This window comes from Drosophila virilis, unplaced genomic scaffold (assembly GCF_030788295.1).
Source record: "Drosophila virilis strain 15010-1051.87 unplaced genomic scaffold, Dvir_AGI_RSII-ME tig00001625, whole genome shotgun sequence".
Taxonomy (NCBI): Eukaryota; Metazoa; Arthropoda; class Insecta; order Diptera; family Drosophilidae; genus Drosophila; species Drosophila virilis.
Genome location: NW_027212850.1, coordinates 67296 through 86544, shown reverse-complemented (window position 1 = coordinate 86544; position 19249 = coordinate 67296). Strand labels below are relative to the sequence as shown.

The 19249-nt window shown below is 36.1% G+C and overlaps 1 protein-coding gene across 2 annotated transcripts in view; it reads right to left on the bottom strand.

Annotated features, from left to right (window-relative positions):
* Window positions 1–326: 326 nt before the first annotated feature.
* The window catches only part of LOC6636626 (LIM domain transcription factor LMO4), a 51838-nt gene continuing 32915 nt past the window's right edge, over window positions 327–19249 (bottom strand). The window contains exons 3-6 of one of the 2 annotated variants that reach the window (XM_015168331.3): window positions 18971–19124; window positions 13419–13479; window positions 13288–13335; window positions 387–566 (exon numbers count right to left, since the gene is read on the bottom strand). In XM_015168331.3, the coding sequence (XP_015023817.1) occupies window positions 13306–13335; window positions 13419–13479; window positions 18971–19124 (245 nt within the window). In that variant the 3' untranslated portion in view covers window positions 387–566; window positions 13288–13305. Of the gene's footprint in view, window positions 567–13287; window positions 13480–18970; window positions 19125–19249 lie in introns of both variants that reach the window. The other variant, XM_002060054.4, reaches the window with a different exon arrangement.

The following is a 19249-nucleotide window of genomic DNA, read 5'->3' as shown; positions in this document are numbered from 1 at the left end:
GACCTCATGAGCCTCATGTGTCTAATCGGTTTGATGGTCGGTGTTATACTTATTAACATGAGCGACATCGTTAATTAACTTACTGACGTAATAATACACCCTTATGATGACTACAATGAGCTTTAAAGGATGTTGTGAACTGAGTGGTTGCTTTCTCGTATTCAATCTCCTATCCTAAACTAATTAGCAAGTTGATTTTCCTGGGCTGGAATTTAGAGTAGTATTCGTTATAGTGCTCCGTGATTACTTATGACTATGCCCTTAGGTTAGCTGGGATAAAGAGCGAAGAAAACATTTTAGTTTGAAGTAACTCATAAATTAAAAAATACCTTTGATAGTTGTTTTAATATTTAGAATTTTAAAATATAGAAATACAAATAATGAACTATGGTCTTAAATTTATGTTTTATTAAAATTAAAATGTTTAATTATATTAGTCCTTTGATCTTCTTGGTCTGCCAACCTTTCCTTTCCGTTGTGATAGTGTTCCATTAGAATTCGAGGGATTTTTCAGCAATTTATGCCAATCTTGTTCGCAAACCAAGCTAGCTCCCAACATTGTGTACCTAAAGAATGAATAAAAGAAAATTAAATTTAATGAAATTCGGGGGCAGAATATTGTTTAAAAATATTACGAATAAATCTTTAATTAATATATATAGCTAAGTGTCAACGAGCGTATTAGATAGCCCTAACCTTCAAGGTTCATTTAAATATTATTTTATGAAAAGCAGCTGTTTTCAACTATTTTCCGCTCTCTAAACGTGATATCTAAAGTTATATTTTAAAAAGATATTTGTAATTTCTAAAGATGGAGTAATTAAAACCCGTAAAATTAATTGAGCTCTTTGAAACATCGCACCATCAAATATTTGTCCCGTATTTTGCACAGACGCTTTGCAAAATTAACCTTTGGTTCAAATTTATAATTCAGGACGGGTTTTCAAAAAATAATGGAAAATGATCGTAAAGCCTATTGAGCAGATAGTAAAAAGAAACTCGCCCTTAGGCGTTTTCCGTTAATTAATAATTAATATATAATTACAGCATTCTTTTCTTAAAGCTTGATAATTTTTATATAATTTGTATAATTAGGTGGCTATTTTGGAATGTTTTACCCTATTAATTCAAAGTCAAGTACTCCCATTGCCTTGGTTGTTTTTATTCTGGTTTTGTTTATTAAATTTTTTATTTCATGAATTTGTGCTGCTTTACATTGCTGTTGTTGTTACTCTTGTAGTTTCTGCTGGTAATCCCCTCTAACAAATCAGTTGTTTTTATTAAGATGTATATCGTATGTCTTGTTTACAATCGATATTTTATAAACATAGTTCACACTGTGAACTGTGAACTGACTGCACATCTTCAACCTTTCACCGTTTTTTTTTATATCTTATATTTGTGCAAACTTCAGAAAATATATATATATATTCTTGATCAGCACCAATAGCCGAGTCGATTTAGCCATGTCCGCCTGTCTGTCTGTCCATCTGTTCGTCTGTCCGTATGTATGAACGCAAGGATCTCAGAACCTATAAGAGCTAGAGACTTGAAATTTTAGATGTAGGTGCTCCTAGTGCCTGCGCAGATCGAGTTTGTTTCCGATAATCGATCAGTTAATCCGTTTCCAAGCAATCCATAAAAATCGACATCCTGTTTTTTTTTGAGCAATTGCCACCAAACAAGATATGTTGCTTCTAGAATATTATATATATGTCGGAGAGGAAGTACTGTAGCATCTCGATAGGCATGAGACTTTAAGGTGTGACCATGGAATGTGTTGTTAGATACTAGTTCTGGTAGAATGGGGACTCAGTTTGCGAACTGAGGCTATGTGTGGCTTCGCATGCTTTGCTAGATCTGGTCTCTCTCTTGTGGCGGTCCGGTGTTTCCGGTGTGACGTGAGGTGGTCACGTGTGCGTATCTAAGAGAATGAGCAACAGAGGCAACGAAGACTCGCTGCATCCGTCAGGACTGAGTACGGAACACCAGAATCAGAACGACCAAGCGACCAAGCGACCAATAATGACGACCCGCAGGGAGATGACATTAATTCTCCGACATATATGTCAAGTATCTTTTATTATATACCTATCGCCACCTCCCCACTACCACCACAGAGCTATAAATTAAGCTAATAACGCAAATTTTATTGCCAACCAATTTAAGCCACAATTTAAATGCAATTGACTTTTTTAAAATACACAAATATTCTATGCAATAAGATATACTGTAGAAAATTTCATTATAATCGGTTAAGAAAAAACCAAAGTTATATGCAACTACGCAATTGAATGGGGCAGCACATTCATGCGCGTCTGCTTCGCATTCTAACAGCATGGTAATTGCGACTTTTTTCTGTAATGTTATTTTAGTTTCTTTTTTTATAAGTACTTAATTATTGGTGTGGCTGCTGAGTAGAGGCATAGCAAGTGGTGTGGTCTGTAGCGAGTTCGAGCCCTACAGGGGAAAGCATTTTTTTTTTGCTGGTGTAGCTGTTGAGTAGAGTCGACAGCAAGTAATGCGGTCAGTTGCGAGTTCGAACCCTGCCAAGGGAACTTTTTTAAATTTATTTGGTGTTGTAATAAGAAGGTTCGGGGTATTCCTTATTCGGAAGTTCCCGACTAGAACCTCTTACTTGTTGAGAATATACAAATATTCTATAGTACGTAATTGGTTAAGAAACACACCGTTGCTATTTTAAACCTCTTTTTTTGATACTCAATAATTGAAATGGCTGTTCAAACCCTACCGAAGAAACTTTTTGTATTTAACATTTATTTTAGTGACTGCTAAAGCAAACGAGCGCGTAGCTAGATCATCTGGTGTTGATAGAAGAGGAGTAAGGGTATTCCATAGCCCGCAACTTAGTCATTAAAACCAAAAGCAATTATTGTTTTTAAAAGTCTGACATTTATAATCTTAAACATCTTTTTCGGAAAGTCGACTGATCACTGTAAGATTGCGCGGACCTTTGCTTGGCCATTAAATTCTTTTATAGCACCCGTAACTTGCTATTAAATATCTGCTTTCAGCTTGATATCCAGAGATATCCCTGCCATTCGGAAGCATTCGTTTCTAATTCCTCTCCATTAAAAGGAAATAAATCTGATGTTACATATACAGAATATGCAGCAGCAAATGCAGCATTTATACATCTGTTGGAACCGAGACTCGTACAGGGGCGCGTATTTGACAGGGATTTCTACCATCGAAAAAATACACTATTTCGATGGTTCGCTGTACGCTGTACGATTTGAATCTATTCGATGTACGTTGACATATTTATTATCTTTTCATTATTTAACAACCCATATTTTACAAGCTTATGAGACTTGCATTCTTGCACCGCACGCGCTTCTATTTTCTTACACGTCTGCTCCACTGCAAGCACAAAACGAAAACAAGTAAGAGTTTCAGTTGAAAGCTCCCGACTAGATGATACCCTGAACCCTCTTCTTCCAACATCAAATGCATATATGTATATATTCTATTTTAGAAGCTATTTGTCAAGTTTGATGACTCTAGCTCTTATTATTTACCAAAATTGCCCAAAAACAGGATGTCAATATCGATTTGTATTGATTGCTAGGAAACGGAGTAGGTTATCGATTATCGGAAACAAACTCGATCTGCGCGGGAACTAGGTTATGTACAATCTAACTGCTACGGTGCGCCTCCAGTGTATAAAGCGAGCGCTGCTTACAAAAATATGCGAGACCCAGTAGGACTTATTGACGGCAGTTATTTTCACTTCGCCTCGTAATTCCCGAACCATCCAGTGTATTACCAACTTTAATGTAAAGCTAGCTTGTTGCTAATTCCAACGGCGGATTGCACTGCGGCTTTGCCGTCCTTTGAACGGTGCACGTCTACGACCACTCCTATTGTCCAACAATTTCGCTTGGCACCGTCGTCCACTAGTATGACGACTTTGTCGACTGTTTGTACGTCTGGTGAGTGTAGGCTGATACTCGCGCAACCATATCTTCCAAAATTGGTCCGCCAATACACTGGCGACCCGAAAGACTCGTGCCAATCTACCTCCGTCTTGCTCCCGTAAGACAGTCTCACTCTCCTCCCATGTGGGGTGATCCTGACGGTATAAAGGCGAAGTCCAGTCCCGGGTACTGTCTCTCGATCAGCGCAGGTGATATACGTTCAAATTCATCTTTTAATATTCTGCTGGCTAATATACTAGCGTCCACGAATGTTTAATTCTATACATTCTGGGCTCGGCGCACCCACTTCAGACACCGAAGAATGCGGATGCCAATCTTCATTCGTAAATTCGTCCCATCCCACCCGATGTTGGATCGCCATATATTCTGCAGGATTATCTAGGCGCGCATATTAAAGAAAATAGACAGGACCATGCCCTAGAAGGTTTCGCATGCAAGTTCGGCGTCACCACAAATGTGAATAAATCTGGTCCAGGTAGCCACCACCGGTCCAAGACCTTCTCATGCGCTTAATCCTGTGTTCTGATACGCTTGTCCAAATCCACACAGACTTTTCTCGATTTAACTGTATCATTTGGGCTGCCGCATCCACCGATTACAGCCAGTAGTCTATAAATGTGTTTTCGGAAATCACCTTTATGGCATCCGGAAGCTCCGCTACAAGCCGCTCGACATAGCTATTCTTGACGTAATTTGCGTCATGACTTGCATAACGTACGTTTAGGGGAAGCGTGACGTCACGCCAAAGAAATTTCTGTGCCGCTTGGTTTTCTCGGCGCACTTCGGCCTGATGAAACAGTTTCCGTATGTCGATGGATACGGCGGTAGGGCGCCATTTGAAGAGTTAACCACGCCCATCAAAAATACTAGTGCATCTGGACCTTCCTGCAAACATTCGTTCAGCGACATGCCACTAAATTTGACGGCTCTCTTGTAAAGATAGGAAGAAGCCACTTTGTCATACTAGCTACTAACTCCTTCAACAGGCGGATATATTCCATTTCTTTGTAGTCAGGCATCGTGTTCATCATAAATATTTGAGGCGCTTAGCAGCCATCTAGTAAGTCTGGCAGATGCATGCGATTAAATCTCCATAGCAGGCCAGTTTTTCAGCGCATTTCGTGTTTCAGATAGGTTGTTGTTTCCTCCATTATCTCACACCTAGTGACATCAGTGCCTCCGGGGGCGCTGTTATTTTGATTTTGTCTAAGGCAATTATAAGCTGATCCCTTACGTTGTTATACGGCAGGATAGGAAGAGATACTTTGCTCTTGTAAGTCCAAGTTCGTTACACAGCTGGGTCGCAGGATCATCTAGTATCAGCTCGTCTGCAAGAGTTCTTTCTAGTAGCGTACACTCAGCTCCTTCATCAACGTTTGTATATGTACGCACGCTTTTTAATTTACTATAGAGCGTTATTGTAACATATCAACCGAGTGTCATACTTGCGGACCTGTCATGAAACAGAAACTCCATTGACTTAACTCGATTCTCGTGACGCGCAACCATCTACGAACCCTTTGTTGCTTTGATGTACACTGTTATGTCGCCTAAAGCAGAAAAAACAGAGCCGCTTTTCCTAAACAAGTTTCCATCGCTGTCTTGTACCCACGGATCTAATGTCGTCTCAATTTGATAGACGGTGGTTACCGGCGCACTCCGCACAGGGTACCCTTCTGTTCCTGCTGATAACGTTGTTGCTGAGAACCGTCAGAAACGTTGTGCAGAAATTTTCGCTCTCTAGTGGTTTTCGAAGAGCTTTTCTTCTCTTCGTTGTCAGTGGCGCACATTGCCACATTAAACAGCCAGTAGCATACGGCCAGTAGCATATGGCACTTAGCTGGGATCATAAGTTTTCCACGCACCGCATCTAGGTCTTGGACTCTGATGCACTTCTAAAGCCTGATGAGATTTTCCTCGTTGCTGAATCCACACCTCCTTGCGGATTGATCATAATTGCTGATAAGATTAACCATTGGTAATTACAGAGCAGTTTTAATACTTTTGCATTGAAAAGCATTTTTGGTATTGGACAAAAAACAATAATTAAATGACGGATTTTTTGGAGACGTTATTTTTTCGAAAGTTGTGTTTGTACAAGTTGAAAAAATGAATATAGGCATTGCAAGAAAGAAAATAACCGGATGTCGGATGTCGAAACGAACCTGTTTGACAGTTTGCAAATGGTGCCTTAATTAGGTTAATCTCCCCATAAAGGATTGTTTAATCCAATATCATATATACATTTAAGCTATCCTATATTAACATATTTAAATAAGTGTAGTAACTTAAGTAATCAAACACTGAATAAAAATATAAGCAAGAATTTTAAAAGTAGTCGTATACTTAAAAAAGCAGGATGATTTTTGAGACTTTTATGCTTGTATTGATACTGAAGAGACTCATACCGTTAACGTGGGTGAAGAGTTTGGTAAGTCTTTGGCAGGAAAATTTAAGAAAGTAAGTTATAGTGCCCTCTAGATATAACAGGACTAATAGGGTTATCCAACACTTGTATACTGCTAGCGGATTTTTAGAAAATAAAAGCCATTTGCCAAGCGAATCTCCGCATTTTTCCCCTCTGGTTCTTGTAAAGAAGAGTTTGGAGATCTCCGAATATGTGTCGATTATAGTGGTGTGAACAAGCGAATTATTAAGGACAATTCTCCATGTGTGTTGTTTCTCCGTTTTAGATTTTAAAAGTGGCTATCAGCTGATTGGATTTGAGGAAACTCCTGAAGGACAATACCAGTATTTAAGAATGCATTTCGGGCTTAAAAATGAATAAGTCATATTTCAGAGATTTATTTCCGATATGCTTAGAGGCCTCCTAAAAAATAAGATAATCGTAGTTTATATGGATGATGTAATGACAACAATACACATATACATAGATCTCTAAGAAGTTGTTAACCCGTATCAGTTAGCATAATTTAGAAATAAAAATGAAGATTTGAACTTTAAAGGCGGAATTTAAGAGGTGGCATGATTAAAAATGGATTCATAGAAAGTGTGGCAATAGGGAAGGAAATTTTTCAATATATAAAGCAGCTGATATTAAACTCAACGCTAGAAGTTCTTAACTTATCCTGTAAAATTAATCGTTAATATCTAGGGTAATATATCATTTAAATAAAGCATGCATTTCATGGAGAAAGCACAAGCACTTTGCGTCGATCGTAAGTTCTAAAATTTTTCGCTCAATGTACTTCGAAAACGAAGCGACGCAAAGCAGCATCCAGCTTTGCTGAAGGCAGGCTGGCGACTAACTTCGTAGCTCGTGTCAGCATCAGCATGCCGCGACTTCGGCATTCGTTCGTCTGATCTTTGGAGAACGAACAACCAGTCGGCTGGCATGCCGTACGAAGCCTCAAAGGCCAGATGAAAGGCTAGAAATTTTGCGTCGCATTCAAATGTATGGGCGTTACTCTTCTTAGTGTTTATATTGTCTTGGGTACCAGTACTCGGGCAGCACAAAAGCCCTGAGTAAATACTGCGAGTTTTACAGTACTGCTTCAAGAGTTATCTCAGATCGAGGCACATTTTTTGCATCGCTAGAGTTTTCGAATTTCTTGCAAGAACAATATATAGAGAACATATATATCGTCCGATATTTATTCATATATATAAAGAACTAATTTAAATTGTATGGGATCCTTAATATCGCAGATTCTATCTATTTTGTACTAAGTTTGAAATGCTTAGAGATCACAAACCATTTTCGTGCGAATCTCGAGGCATCGACCATATTCATAAAACAAACCCAAAAGTAGGTCGTGAAAAAGTTTTTAAAAGCTTCGTTGTCAATTACAGTTAATAAAATGTCTGGGAAACGCATTTCTGACCTTATTAACCACGGTCGTTGTATGAAATTGAAATCATAGTAAGCTGTCAAGTATGTACGATCACTAACCATACAACATATCTATGGCTTTGATTGCCTGTCCACTAATCAAAATGAAGTCGACTGATTATTGAAGGTTCGCCCAGAGAGCGTTTTATTTTTAACCTAGCAGAATATATTGTAGTATATTATTTTGGCTTCAAGCCATGGTTGACATATATTAATAATAGCATATAATATATTTGCATTTATAGGCGCTTTTTCAGCTATATTAGTATTCAATACAGAGGAAAAAATAAGTGAGATGATTATTTTAAAAAATCGAGATAGTTTTCGACATGAGATTTAGTCAGTTTTTACGAAGAGAAATGATAAACTGTTCTTTCCAAATGGTATGTAAAGGTGACGAATTAAAAAACCATATAAAGTCTTAAAATAGGGTTAAAGAGTGCTGCAACACAGTATCTAAGCACACAAATGAGTACACCATTCGCATTCGGTGAGTTGATTATGTTAAGGTGGCTAACTTGCGAACTTCCAGTGTGAAGAGAATTTAAAATTTATGTGAATGAGGCTGATTTCTATATACCGTATATGGGCATTTAGCTAAGTAACATGTTGATCAGTTTTCACCATATGTTACAGTTAAGACTTAAAATATTAACTTACGATGAAGACTGAAGGTCATCAATGATAGCTTATGAAAGTTTAGAAGAAGCCATATCCTTATATAAGCACAATTTTACATCAGTACACGTTGCGAATATAATTAAACGTAACGGTCCGCCATAACAGACTTGGGACTTTCAAAGTCACCTAAATGTTTACAGTAAAAAATTTATAAACAAGTAAGAGGTTCTAGTCAGGAGCTCCCGACTAGGGGATACCCTGAGCACTCTTCTTCCAACATCAAATGCATATATATATATATATATATATATATATATATATATTCTATTTTAGAAGCTATATGTCAAGTTTGGTGACTCTAGCTCTTATTATTTACCAAAATTGCCCAAAATACAGTATATCGATATAGATTTGTATCGATTGATTGGAAACGGAGTAGGTTATCGATTATCGGAAACAAACTTGATCCGCGTAGGCACTAGGAGCACCTACATCTAAAAGTCTATAGCTCTTATAGGTTCTAAGATCCTTGCGTTCATACATACGGACTGACGGACGGACGGACACACAGACGGACATGGCTAGATCGAATCGGCTCAGCATCAATATGCTGATCAAGAATATATATACTTTATGGGGTCGGAGAGACTTCCTTCTGCCTGTTACATACATTTGGATTTTGCACAAATACAATATACCCTTATGCCCATTTTTAATGGGTTTAGGGTATAAAAAAACGCACTATTCTATTAGCTATACGCCTTTGAATGCAGTTAAGAAGATTAACTAAAAAGTCGAGCAGCCTAAACTCGCGAAATTAATGATGCACTGATATATTGCAGTCGAGCTGTTACGATCCTGTCCAAGGCTTAAGGAATAACAGACAATTTCGAAATACTGTTATAATTATTATTGCTTAAAGTATTGTCCATTTCAATAAGAAGAATAAAAAACGAATCTCTCCATAAATCAGTCAAAGATAATACCTGAAGACTATCGAAGATTTCAAGACATACATCTTGCAACTAAAGTAAATTCAAAAATTGCTTGGAATTATGTGAACATTGAAGATTTCAATAACGAAAGTAATCCGTATAGCAAATGGAATAAAGAGATTTGGTGTGGAAATTCCATAACGGAAGAAATGGGTTCATTATATTCTTTGTGAACCAATAAGGTCACCTGATTAAGTGGAAAAGAGATATCGAAGTTCACGGTGTCATTAAAGAATTTAATAGCAACATTTGCATAATTGACGAGCAGAATAAGATCGTTAAGCTTATAAAAAGGAGCCTTACGAAAACCAATGCCTCATTAATCAAAAATATTAACCTGGATCAGCGTGCGATAAGGACTAAGCATGTAGCTCGTCGCGTGGAAGGCAACAGTAAGGTGGGGAGAACTGAAGATACCAAGTTTGACCAAAACATCATTATCAGAAAGTAGCAAAGATCCAATAACAAAAGGTTAGGTAAAAGGTAAGTTAGACATGACATCGCCACAATCTCGATATCCAAGATGGGAGGATCAATGAGATCCCACGAAAAAAGCTTCAACAGCTGAAAGCACTCGACTCAAATGTCGAATAAATCGAAAATATCGAAGATGTCCAGTTTTAGCCGAGGCTCAGAAATACCTTATATACAGAAATCGAAAATAAATAAATTAAGAATAATTAAAGGTATCTAACATATAAAAATTCGCAAGCACTAGAACCTTGGAGGCACCAGTAGGAGGTATCTATATAATGGAGTTTTTGGTTTTACATTTTATTACTATAAGTGTTCACGCTAGATCTCTCCGAAACAGATATTTATGAATATTATGAGTAAATAACTTTTCGGTGCAACGCCTAGTAGAATCTACAATACCGCAGGTATGACAGTGGGAACACTATCAGATGTAAAATCTCAAAGATGTCACAAATTCGCAAATTAAATGAGAGTCCAACAGACCTCTTGGCTACAGAAATGGCAAAAGAGTAGCGTTTATGTTTAAGACTATTGACTATTTACGAGAGAGAGATTAAAGGACTTTGATGATCTAATTTTATGGACAACTACTGAGCCAACGAAAGTCAAGATTAGCAAAGATTAAGGGCTCTAGTCTCGGGGTCGGGAGGCTACTAGATACCCTGAATCGTCTTCTACCAACACAAAATGCACCTCGGGCTACAAACTTGTGCGATTTAGCAGTAATCAAAATTAAAAAAACAAAGTATCACTTGAACTGCACTGCAACTAAACTACTTGCAAAGCCGATCCCGAACAGTCATATCAACAATTCATCACAACCGTTTAAAGTAGGAGCACATAGGAAATACTCTTGCAATTGCTATACACGTTTTCCCTGAACCAATTGAAAATGCGTAAAAAGAGTATTTTTTTCACATATATGTAACAGGCAGAAGGAAGCATCTCCGACCTTATAATACATATATATTCCCAGACCCAACCTTTTCATAATGCTTTTAGTGTCTTTCCCGTATCTAAGGAGCACAAGGAAAATAGTTAATATCGAGTTAGGTCAAGTATCTTTAAAAACAATAAGCTTTTCATATAATTTTTGATTTTGCATAACGGGAACGTAGTGAAACTTATAAATAGGAAGTTTGGTCAAGATATTTTCATAAACAAAAAGTTCTTTAATCAACCTACTTTTCAATCGAACGATCCTATGGCAGCTAGATGATATAGTGGTCCGATTCAGCTGGTTCCTACATATGTAGAAGGTTTTCCGCAAAGTTTCATGACAATAGTTGTAATTCTGATAGACTACTTAGCATAGAAACAGACAGACGGATATGGCGACTCAGCTGTTGATAGTGATCAAGATTATATATATAGTTTATGGGGTCGAATATGCCTTCTTCCATGCGTTACACAGGATAACCTACGTTCCAAATATTAAGTCTCTAGCTCTTATTTGTTCTAAGATCCTTGGACATTGCTAGATTATCTCGGCTATTGATGCTGATCAAGAATACATACTTTATGGGGTCGGAGGTGCTTCATTCTGACTGTTACATACTTTTGTACAAATACATTATACCCTTTTTACCAATTTTGCACGGCTTCAAATGTGGTACTTATACACACAAAAATGTAAACACGTTACAGGCTCTAGTCGGGAGTGTTAGACTAAAATATACTTGCTATACATATTAATAAACATATAAATAAATTAAGTGATTTTAGTTCTTAAATCCCGAGAAGCTTGCTCAAAAAACATGATTCGATATCGATTTTTATCAATTGGTTGGAAACGAGGCAAGTTTTCAATTATCAACAAACTCGTACTGCGTACTACCAGGAGAACCTACCTTCAAAATGACTCTACCTCTGATTTCCTTGCGTTCTTACTTTCGGGCGGATGGACAGACACGCGGACATGGCTAGATCGACTTGCCAATCAAGAACATATACTTTATGGGGTATATAAAAACATTAAACAATAATTTTGACAATAAAACGATTCAAATTAAAATAACAGTATTGATATTATATTTACAATACAATAAGGTTTAAAAGCTTGCCCGTGGTGGGTATGGCCAAAGACAATATAAACACTAAGATGAGTAACGCCATACAAGAAAATGCTACTATGCAGCTTGATTTTTTGAAAATTGAGAACGAAAACGAAATCTGTAGCATTGCGCTCTGACAGCCGAGAGAACGAAAAAGCTAAAAATAGTATGTGCTCTCAGCTTCGGCTCTATGAGGGCCGTGCAAGCAATTATGTTTATATGCGTGTAAATATACATACATAACAGCATATTTGAATGTCTCTGGCTGGCAAAGAAACAATTTTCTTAGTTTTTTGGCGCAGATCATGACCTACCCCCTATCCCAAGCGCAATAATCTAAATTGAATTAATAAAATATCTAACTAAATATTGAATTAAAAGTCATATTTATTTATACAAATAAATATGTTATTGTATTTTTTAGCACTCTTATTTCTTAACTGGTGAATAAAAATAATAATAATTTAATTTAAAGAAATAATGTAAGTATTTGCATCGAGTTAGAAATACATATTTTCTACGGAGCCAACATCAGTGCACAAAATGCATTCATCTATCAACACAAATTGGGGATAGTTCATGATCTGCGCTAGAAAACTAACAAAATTAATTTCTTTCCAGCTAAAGCCAGAGCAGTGAATAACAACACACACACATATTTTAAAGTTCTTACGCATGTGTAATTCACGCATTCAACCAAAGGCGTTTGCACGCGATTGGCTGAGACAAGAACTTTTCTCTGTCCAAAACAAAAGGGAAATCAATCTATGTATTCTATTTTCTTATCGTAGTTTTTGCACAAGATGCGCCTTGTGTAAATATTATTAAATTCTTAAATCTACCAGTAAAATTAATCGTTAGAATCTATGGTAATAAATCATTTAAACAAAGCATGCATTTTATGGATAAAGCACAAGCACTTTGCGTCGATCGTAAGTTATAAACTTTTTCGCTCAATGTACTTCGAAAACGAAGCGACGCAAGGCAGCATCGACCAGCTTTGCTGAAGGCAGGCTGACTACTTCGTAGCTCATGTCAGCATCAGCAAGCCGCGATTTCGGCATTCGTTCGTCTGGTCTTTGGAGAACGAACAACCAGTCGACAGGCATGCCGTATGAAGCCTCAAAGGCAGATCAAAGGCCAGGTATGGGCGTTACTCATGTTAGTGTTTATATTGTCTTTGGTATGGCTATTACAACGATATATTGGCTATTTATTTACTATCTCAATTTTTAATAATTACACTTTTATAAAAATAACTTGATAAATATTTGGGTTTCAAATAAAGTGGGAAAGCTTAAGATATTTTTTCAAAACAAGCTTACCTATCACCAGGACGCAAATTAGATCCGCACTTTGCACAGCTGAAGCATCTAAGATGAAATACACAGTTTATAATTTGTTTTTGTTGATTTTGTAAATCGATATTATTAATTCCAGTAAGAGCTTTTGCTACCATTTCACTTGGAGGTATAGTTTCCCCACATCCAGAGCAAACCCCAGAGCTACCAAACATACTGTAAGCAGGAATAATAAAATAAATATTTGTATAATTTTTAAAGAATGTAATATTAACTTATATTGACTATACAACTACATAGCTTGATATGTAGATCAAGCAACGCACTAAAGCATGTATCTCCGATCAAAACCGAGTTTAGTCTGTCAGTTTTCATGTTTTTTTTTACAGCATATTACCATACTAGCGGTTATAGCCCTGCCTTGCCCGTGGAACGTATGAAATAGATGTTCTTAAAAAGAAAATGATTTTAAAACTGATCGGACGGTAAACAAACAGCTTTCATACAAACGTTTTCTTCCAATTTACCACTGTTCCAGGTGGAATTTTCAAATCGGTGAAATACGTATTCATTAGGTTTTTATGTAGAGCTTTGAAAACAATTTTGAAGCGAATCGAAAAAAAAAATTAAAACGTCACCAAATAATATCTTCAAATTGCACTTTTTACCGAGGTCTCAACCGATTTTTCTTAAGGATCCTTGAAAATGAATTTAAGCGCGAAACGTAGCCCACCAAATCTTTGAGACCCATTTCCACCAAGTAGGGATAGATTTTCCAAAAAGTGCGCAGCGTCCCTCAAATGAATTTGAGCAAAGATCTTTGAAAAGGAGTTTGAGACCGATCCGATGGTTAACAAAAAAGTTGTATACTAACATTTTTCGCTAATTAACCACTGTTGTGGGTGGAATTTCCCAAATTGCTAAAACGCGTTTTTATGTAGAGCTTTAAAAATAAGTTTGAAGAAAATCGGACAGCACTAAAAACTGTGCCCAAAAACTCTTTGAATCGCATTTCTAACGAAGGATCTCAGATTTTGCGAAAAATGTGGAACACGTCTTAAATGATTTTTCATATAGATCCTTGAAAATGAATATGAGGGTGAAACATCATTCACCAGATCTTTAACCTACCAAGGAGGTATACATTTTTTCAAAAGTTTGAAACATCCCTCAAATGAATTTGAACAAAGAACTTTGATAAACAAAAAAGTTTCATACAAACGTTTTTTCGAATTTTTTCATACTTGCGGGTGGAATATCCAAAAACCCGTCTTAACGTGCACCTTTATCACATAAGGTAAATTCAGTGAAAATTTCCTAGCTCTTACGGTCTGTACGTAGATCATTATCTGTTAATCAGTTAGTCAGGACAGACAGTTTTATATATAGATATAATCAAATGTTTAGTCTCGCCTATCATTATTACTTATTCAGAATAATAAAAGTATCAGTGCTCTAGCCCAGAGTGCTTACCTAGGAGTTCTGAGCTACCGTTATCATCATTCCAGCTTCTTTCCATACAAATATACACAACAAGTAAAAGGCTGTAGTAAGGAGTTTCCGACTAAACACTCGGAGCCCCCTGAACCATAACCAAAGCAGCTCGTACAAAAGAAAACTATAATGTTTGTGTTTATCGGTATTTATTAGCCGGGTACTCGTCGTTACCGAGGTGTTTTGATGTTACAAAAATCGGAAATTATTGGGTTACATGGCTAGATCGACTCGGTTTGTGATACTGATTAAGAATATATATAGTTTATGGCGTCAGAGATGCTTCCTTCATAATGTAATTATACCCCTTTACCAATAGGGTTGGGGTATATAAAGAACATTTAAGTCCCACAATTAGTTTCAAGCCCGTAGCAGACCGCACGCTAACGTTTTTAGTCGACAGCTATACCAAAAACTCATGTTGACAGATTTTATTAGACTGTGTGTATTTGCACTTGCTGATTTGCAGGTACCGATAACCGATAACTGGCCCCGTTTCGAAAAAATCGATGAAAATCGTTTTTAAATTCTGCTTTTAAAGAAATTTCCTAGGTTTTACAAGCTAAAGTCAGCAAATTTTACATGTAGCTTCTTGAATAGCATTAGTATATCAACTTTATTTTATTTTATATCTATCGCCAAATCCTCGCTACCATCACATAGCTAAAAATCATATAATTGGCAACATTTATGCATATATGCATACGTTTATTAAATTCGATCAACAACATTGCAATTGATATTATACTATATTCTGTGCTGTGTTTATGTACTGCGATCGTTACGTTGTTAGACACTTTTTATACCCTGAACCCATTAAAAATGGGTACAAGGGTATATTGTATTTGTGCAAAATCCAAATGTATGTAACAGGCAGAAGGAAGTATCTCCGACCCCATAAAGTATATATATTCTTGATCAGCATCAATAGCCGAGTCGATCTAGTCCATGTCCGTCTGTCTGTCTGTCCGTCCGTCCGTCCGTATGTATGAACGCAAGGATCTCAGAACCCATAAGAGCTAGAGACTTGAAATTTGAGATGTAGGTGCTCCTAGTTCCCGCGCAGATCGAGTTTTTTTCCGATAATCCGTTTCCAAGCAATCGATACAAATCTATATCGATATCCTGTTTTTTGGGCAATTTTGGTAAACAATAAGAGCTAGAGTCACCAAACTTGTCATATAGCTTCCAAAATAGAATATATATGCAATTGATGTTAGAAAAAGAGGGTTCAGGGTATCCCCTAGCCGGGAGCTTCCGACTAGAACCTCTTACTTGTTTCTTATTACTGCTTAAGTAAACAATCTCGTTGCGTGTGATGAATGTGAATTTACAAAACAAAAAGAAGTGAACATAAAACTTATAAATTATCCAACTAATAAAAATATTTTGAGCAGAACTGCTAACCGCACTTTGTAAGTAACATATAAGAGGTTCTAGTCGGGTGCTCCCAACGCTAAACCCTCTTATTCCAACACCAAATGTATCTCGCGCTACGTGATCTTTTGCTTTAGTAGTAATAAATATATATATAATAAAACCGTTCTTAATGAAATGTTCTACAGTACGTTCTATCGTACCATAAAAAATTTGTGCATTCTTAAAAAGTCAATTCCATTTAAATTGTGGCTTAAATTAGTGGACAATAAAAGACTGTTTATTAACTTAATTTATAGCTTTAAGATGGTAGCGGGAAGGTAGTGATAGCTAGAAAATGAACGATACTTGATACATATATACTATTCTAGAGCAACATATCAGGTTTGTTGATTTTAGCACTTAATTTTTTACCAAATTTGCTGAAAAATCAGGATTTCGATATCGATTTGTAACAATTGCTTGGAAACGGCTAGTTATTTTTCTAATATCGGAAACAAACTCGATCTGCGCATGGACTAGCAGGACCTGAGATTCTTGGGTGGCACACTTAAAATCTATATCTGGCAAATGAGTCTGCAGCTATAAGCCCTTCTTAAATACTTTTATTAATGAATTGAAGTTCCATAAAAGCATAAAAAACACTTATTTAAAATTTGTCAAGGTCTATGAACGCTAAGGCGCAGTAGATCTAAATCTTAAGCGTTAATTTAACTTTAATTCAAGTCTATAACCTCTTTTGACCGAAATTTGATCTATGGCTATGAAAATAATATAAACGGACGAAAATCGAGCGTAGTGTATTCAGTTGATAAGAGAGCTATTTTGAGGTGTGCAACTAACTCGCACGACTCTACGGCGTATTTAAAATGAATATCGAGTGTTATTGCAAGAGTTTCTACAGTTTAACGGCTTATTTCGAAGGCAAGACAGCTAAAACATCAAAAACTAAAGAAAAAACCCCACTGAACAGTGTTCGAAAAGATTAGCGATTATTGTTTTGCCGAGCCAATATGACCAATATATATATATATATATATATATATATATATTTCTACATTGTAGAAAGGAAGATCATATGCTTTGTTGTGGAGTGGGCGGGGCGGCACAATGGTTGAGGACGAATTTTATATTATCGGACGTTCCAGATCCAATTTCTGACTACTAAAAAGAACGCAGAGTCAAAAAAAATCGTATTGGAAAAGGCATCTCCTGAGACGAGAAAATTGATTGGAACGTTGTTTTAAGTTTGAACGCCCCAATGTTAATCGTTTGATCGTGAGAATATCTCATTAATGAATGCAAATTTTACTTTCTTCCCTGACTTAAATGAGACAATATGTGGGGATGGAAACCGGGAAACAATATTCTACAAAATCGGAAGCAATATCTACATAATCTGGGTTGATTATATTACGTGTTTGTTTGCTTCACCGCCAAACAGAATATATGAAGTGATCCTGAATCATGGGGGCTTTACTCATTATGAATTATAATAAAATCTGCTTGAAATTAAAGAAATATCATAATATAAAAAATTAATATTTGTTTGGCTTGCGTGAGATCCGGGGTTTTTATTCAAGACAAACAATAAACACAATTTTCTTAAAATTACACCAACATGTTTCGGCAACACTTCGACCGTCTTCAGGCCAAAAAAAAACTAACATTAATATTAATTAAATTAAACTACATAAATAATTTGAAGCATACAATGCTTATTACGTCTGCCCTATCTGACGTGGCGGTCAAAATTATCTGGCAGTTCAAGTGAGCGCCATTTTCGATATCCGTTTTGTAGATTGGTCGTTTGTAGCTTGGTGTGTTTATTATGTGTAACATTTATTCTGTATGTCTTTGTTAAAGTGATGTTCTTGTTGCAGAATTGTTGTTGCATCTAAATTTGGCGTGTGGTTGCTTTTCATGCAGTGGGCCATTAGAGCTTTTCGTTGTTTATTACTTGAATGTCCGATTTGCGTTGTTATTCTCTATTTTAGTATGTATTTGATGTGCCGATATACACGCTATTGAAAATATTGTTATCTCCGCAACATGGTACATTGTAAATAACGTTACATTTGTCCATCATTGGTTTTTCGACTTTGTATTGTTGAAATTTCTTCTTCTTTCTTCTTCTTTTTGTCTTGAATAAAAATTACGGACCTCGAGCCAGTCAAACAAATCTTCGCCAAAACCACAAATATCATATATCTAACTCTTATTAAGATTTTTTTCGACAACTGTTCTATATTAGTGATCCAATTTAGGTACCATGAATTTAGAATTTTAAAACAAAAAACAATTTTTTTTTAAAAAATTTTGTTTTCAGTTAACTATCAAATTTTTTTATTTGGTAAATATTTATAGTTTAATAGAAAAAAACTTCAAAGCATTTTTTAATGAGAAATCATGCTTTTACTTTGAACAATTTAGAGGCACTATTCAAGTGAACGGCATTGTATATGTATAAAGACATGTAAAATAAAGAAACTATAGGAAAAGAACTTCCTTTTGTAATTAGCTTTGAAACGCGGCAGGTAATTCTTTCAGATACAAGATCTGAACACTTGATGTTGCACGACTCCGTTAATAATACACATATTGCATGCTATTTGACAAATTAAATCGATGGTTTCTGTTATATCGTAAATACAAGTTAATGTTTAATTTTATAATTTTCATACAGCCCACATAATGAGTTTAGCACGAAATACGCTTTAAAAAGAGAAAAAAATATCATCTTTCATGTGATTCATAAATTTAACATACATATGTCTAATAATAATTGCAAAAATTCTGCTTTGCAAATTTTTACATAACACCGCATTGACCATACCTGGAATAGTCCTTTTTACAGAGTATTAGACCTCGCCTGGTAAAACAGCTAGCGCCGACGTCGGCTAACATAGCTCCACAGCAATGACATTTCAGGCAACCGTTATGCCAATATCTGTCTAATGCATATAAAAGATATCTATCACTTATTTTATCTACGAAAATATAAAAAGTAAAGAAAAGTATTAGTACATAAAACATTGAATTACAATATATCTTCATATTTCTATATAAATATATTAAAAATTGGGGCGGCACAATTATCTACATGCCAGTACCT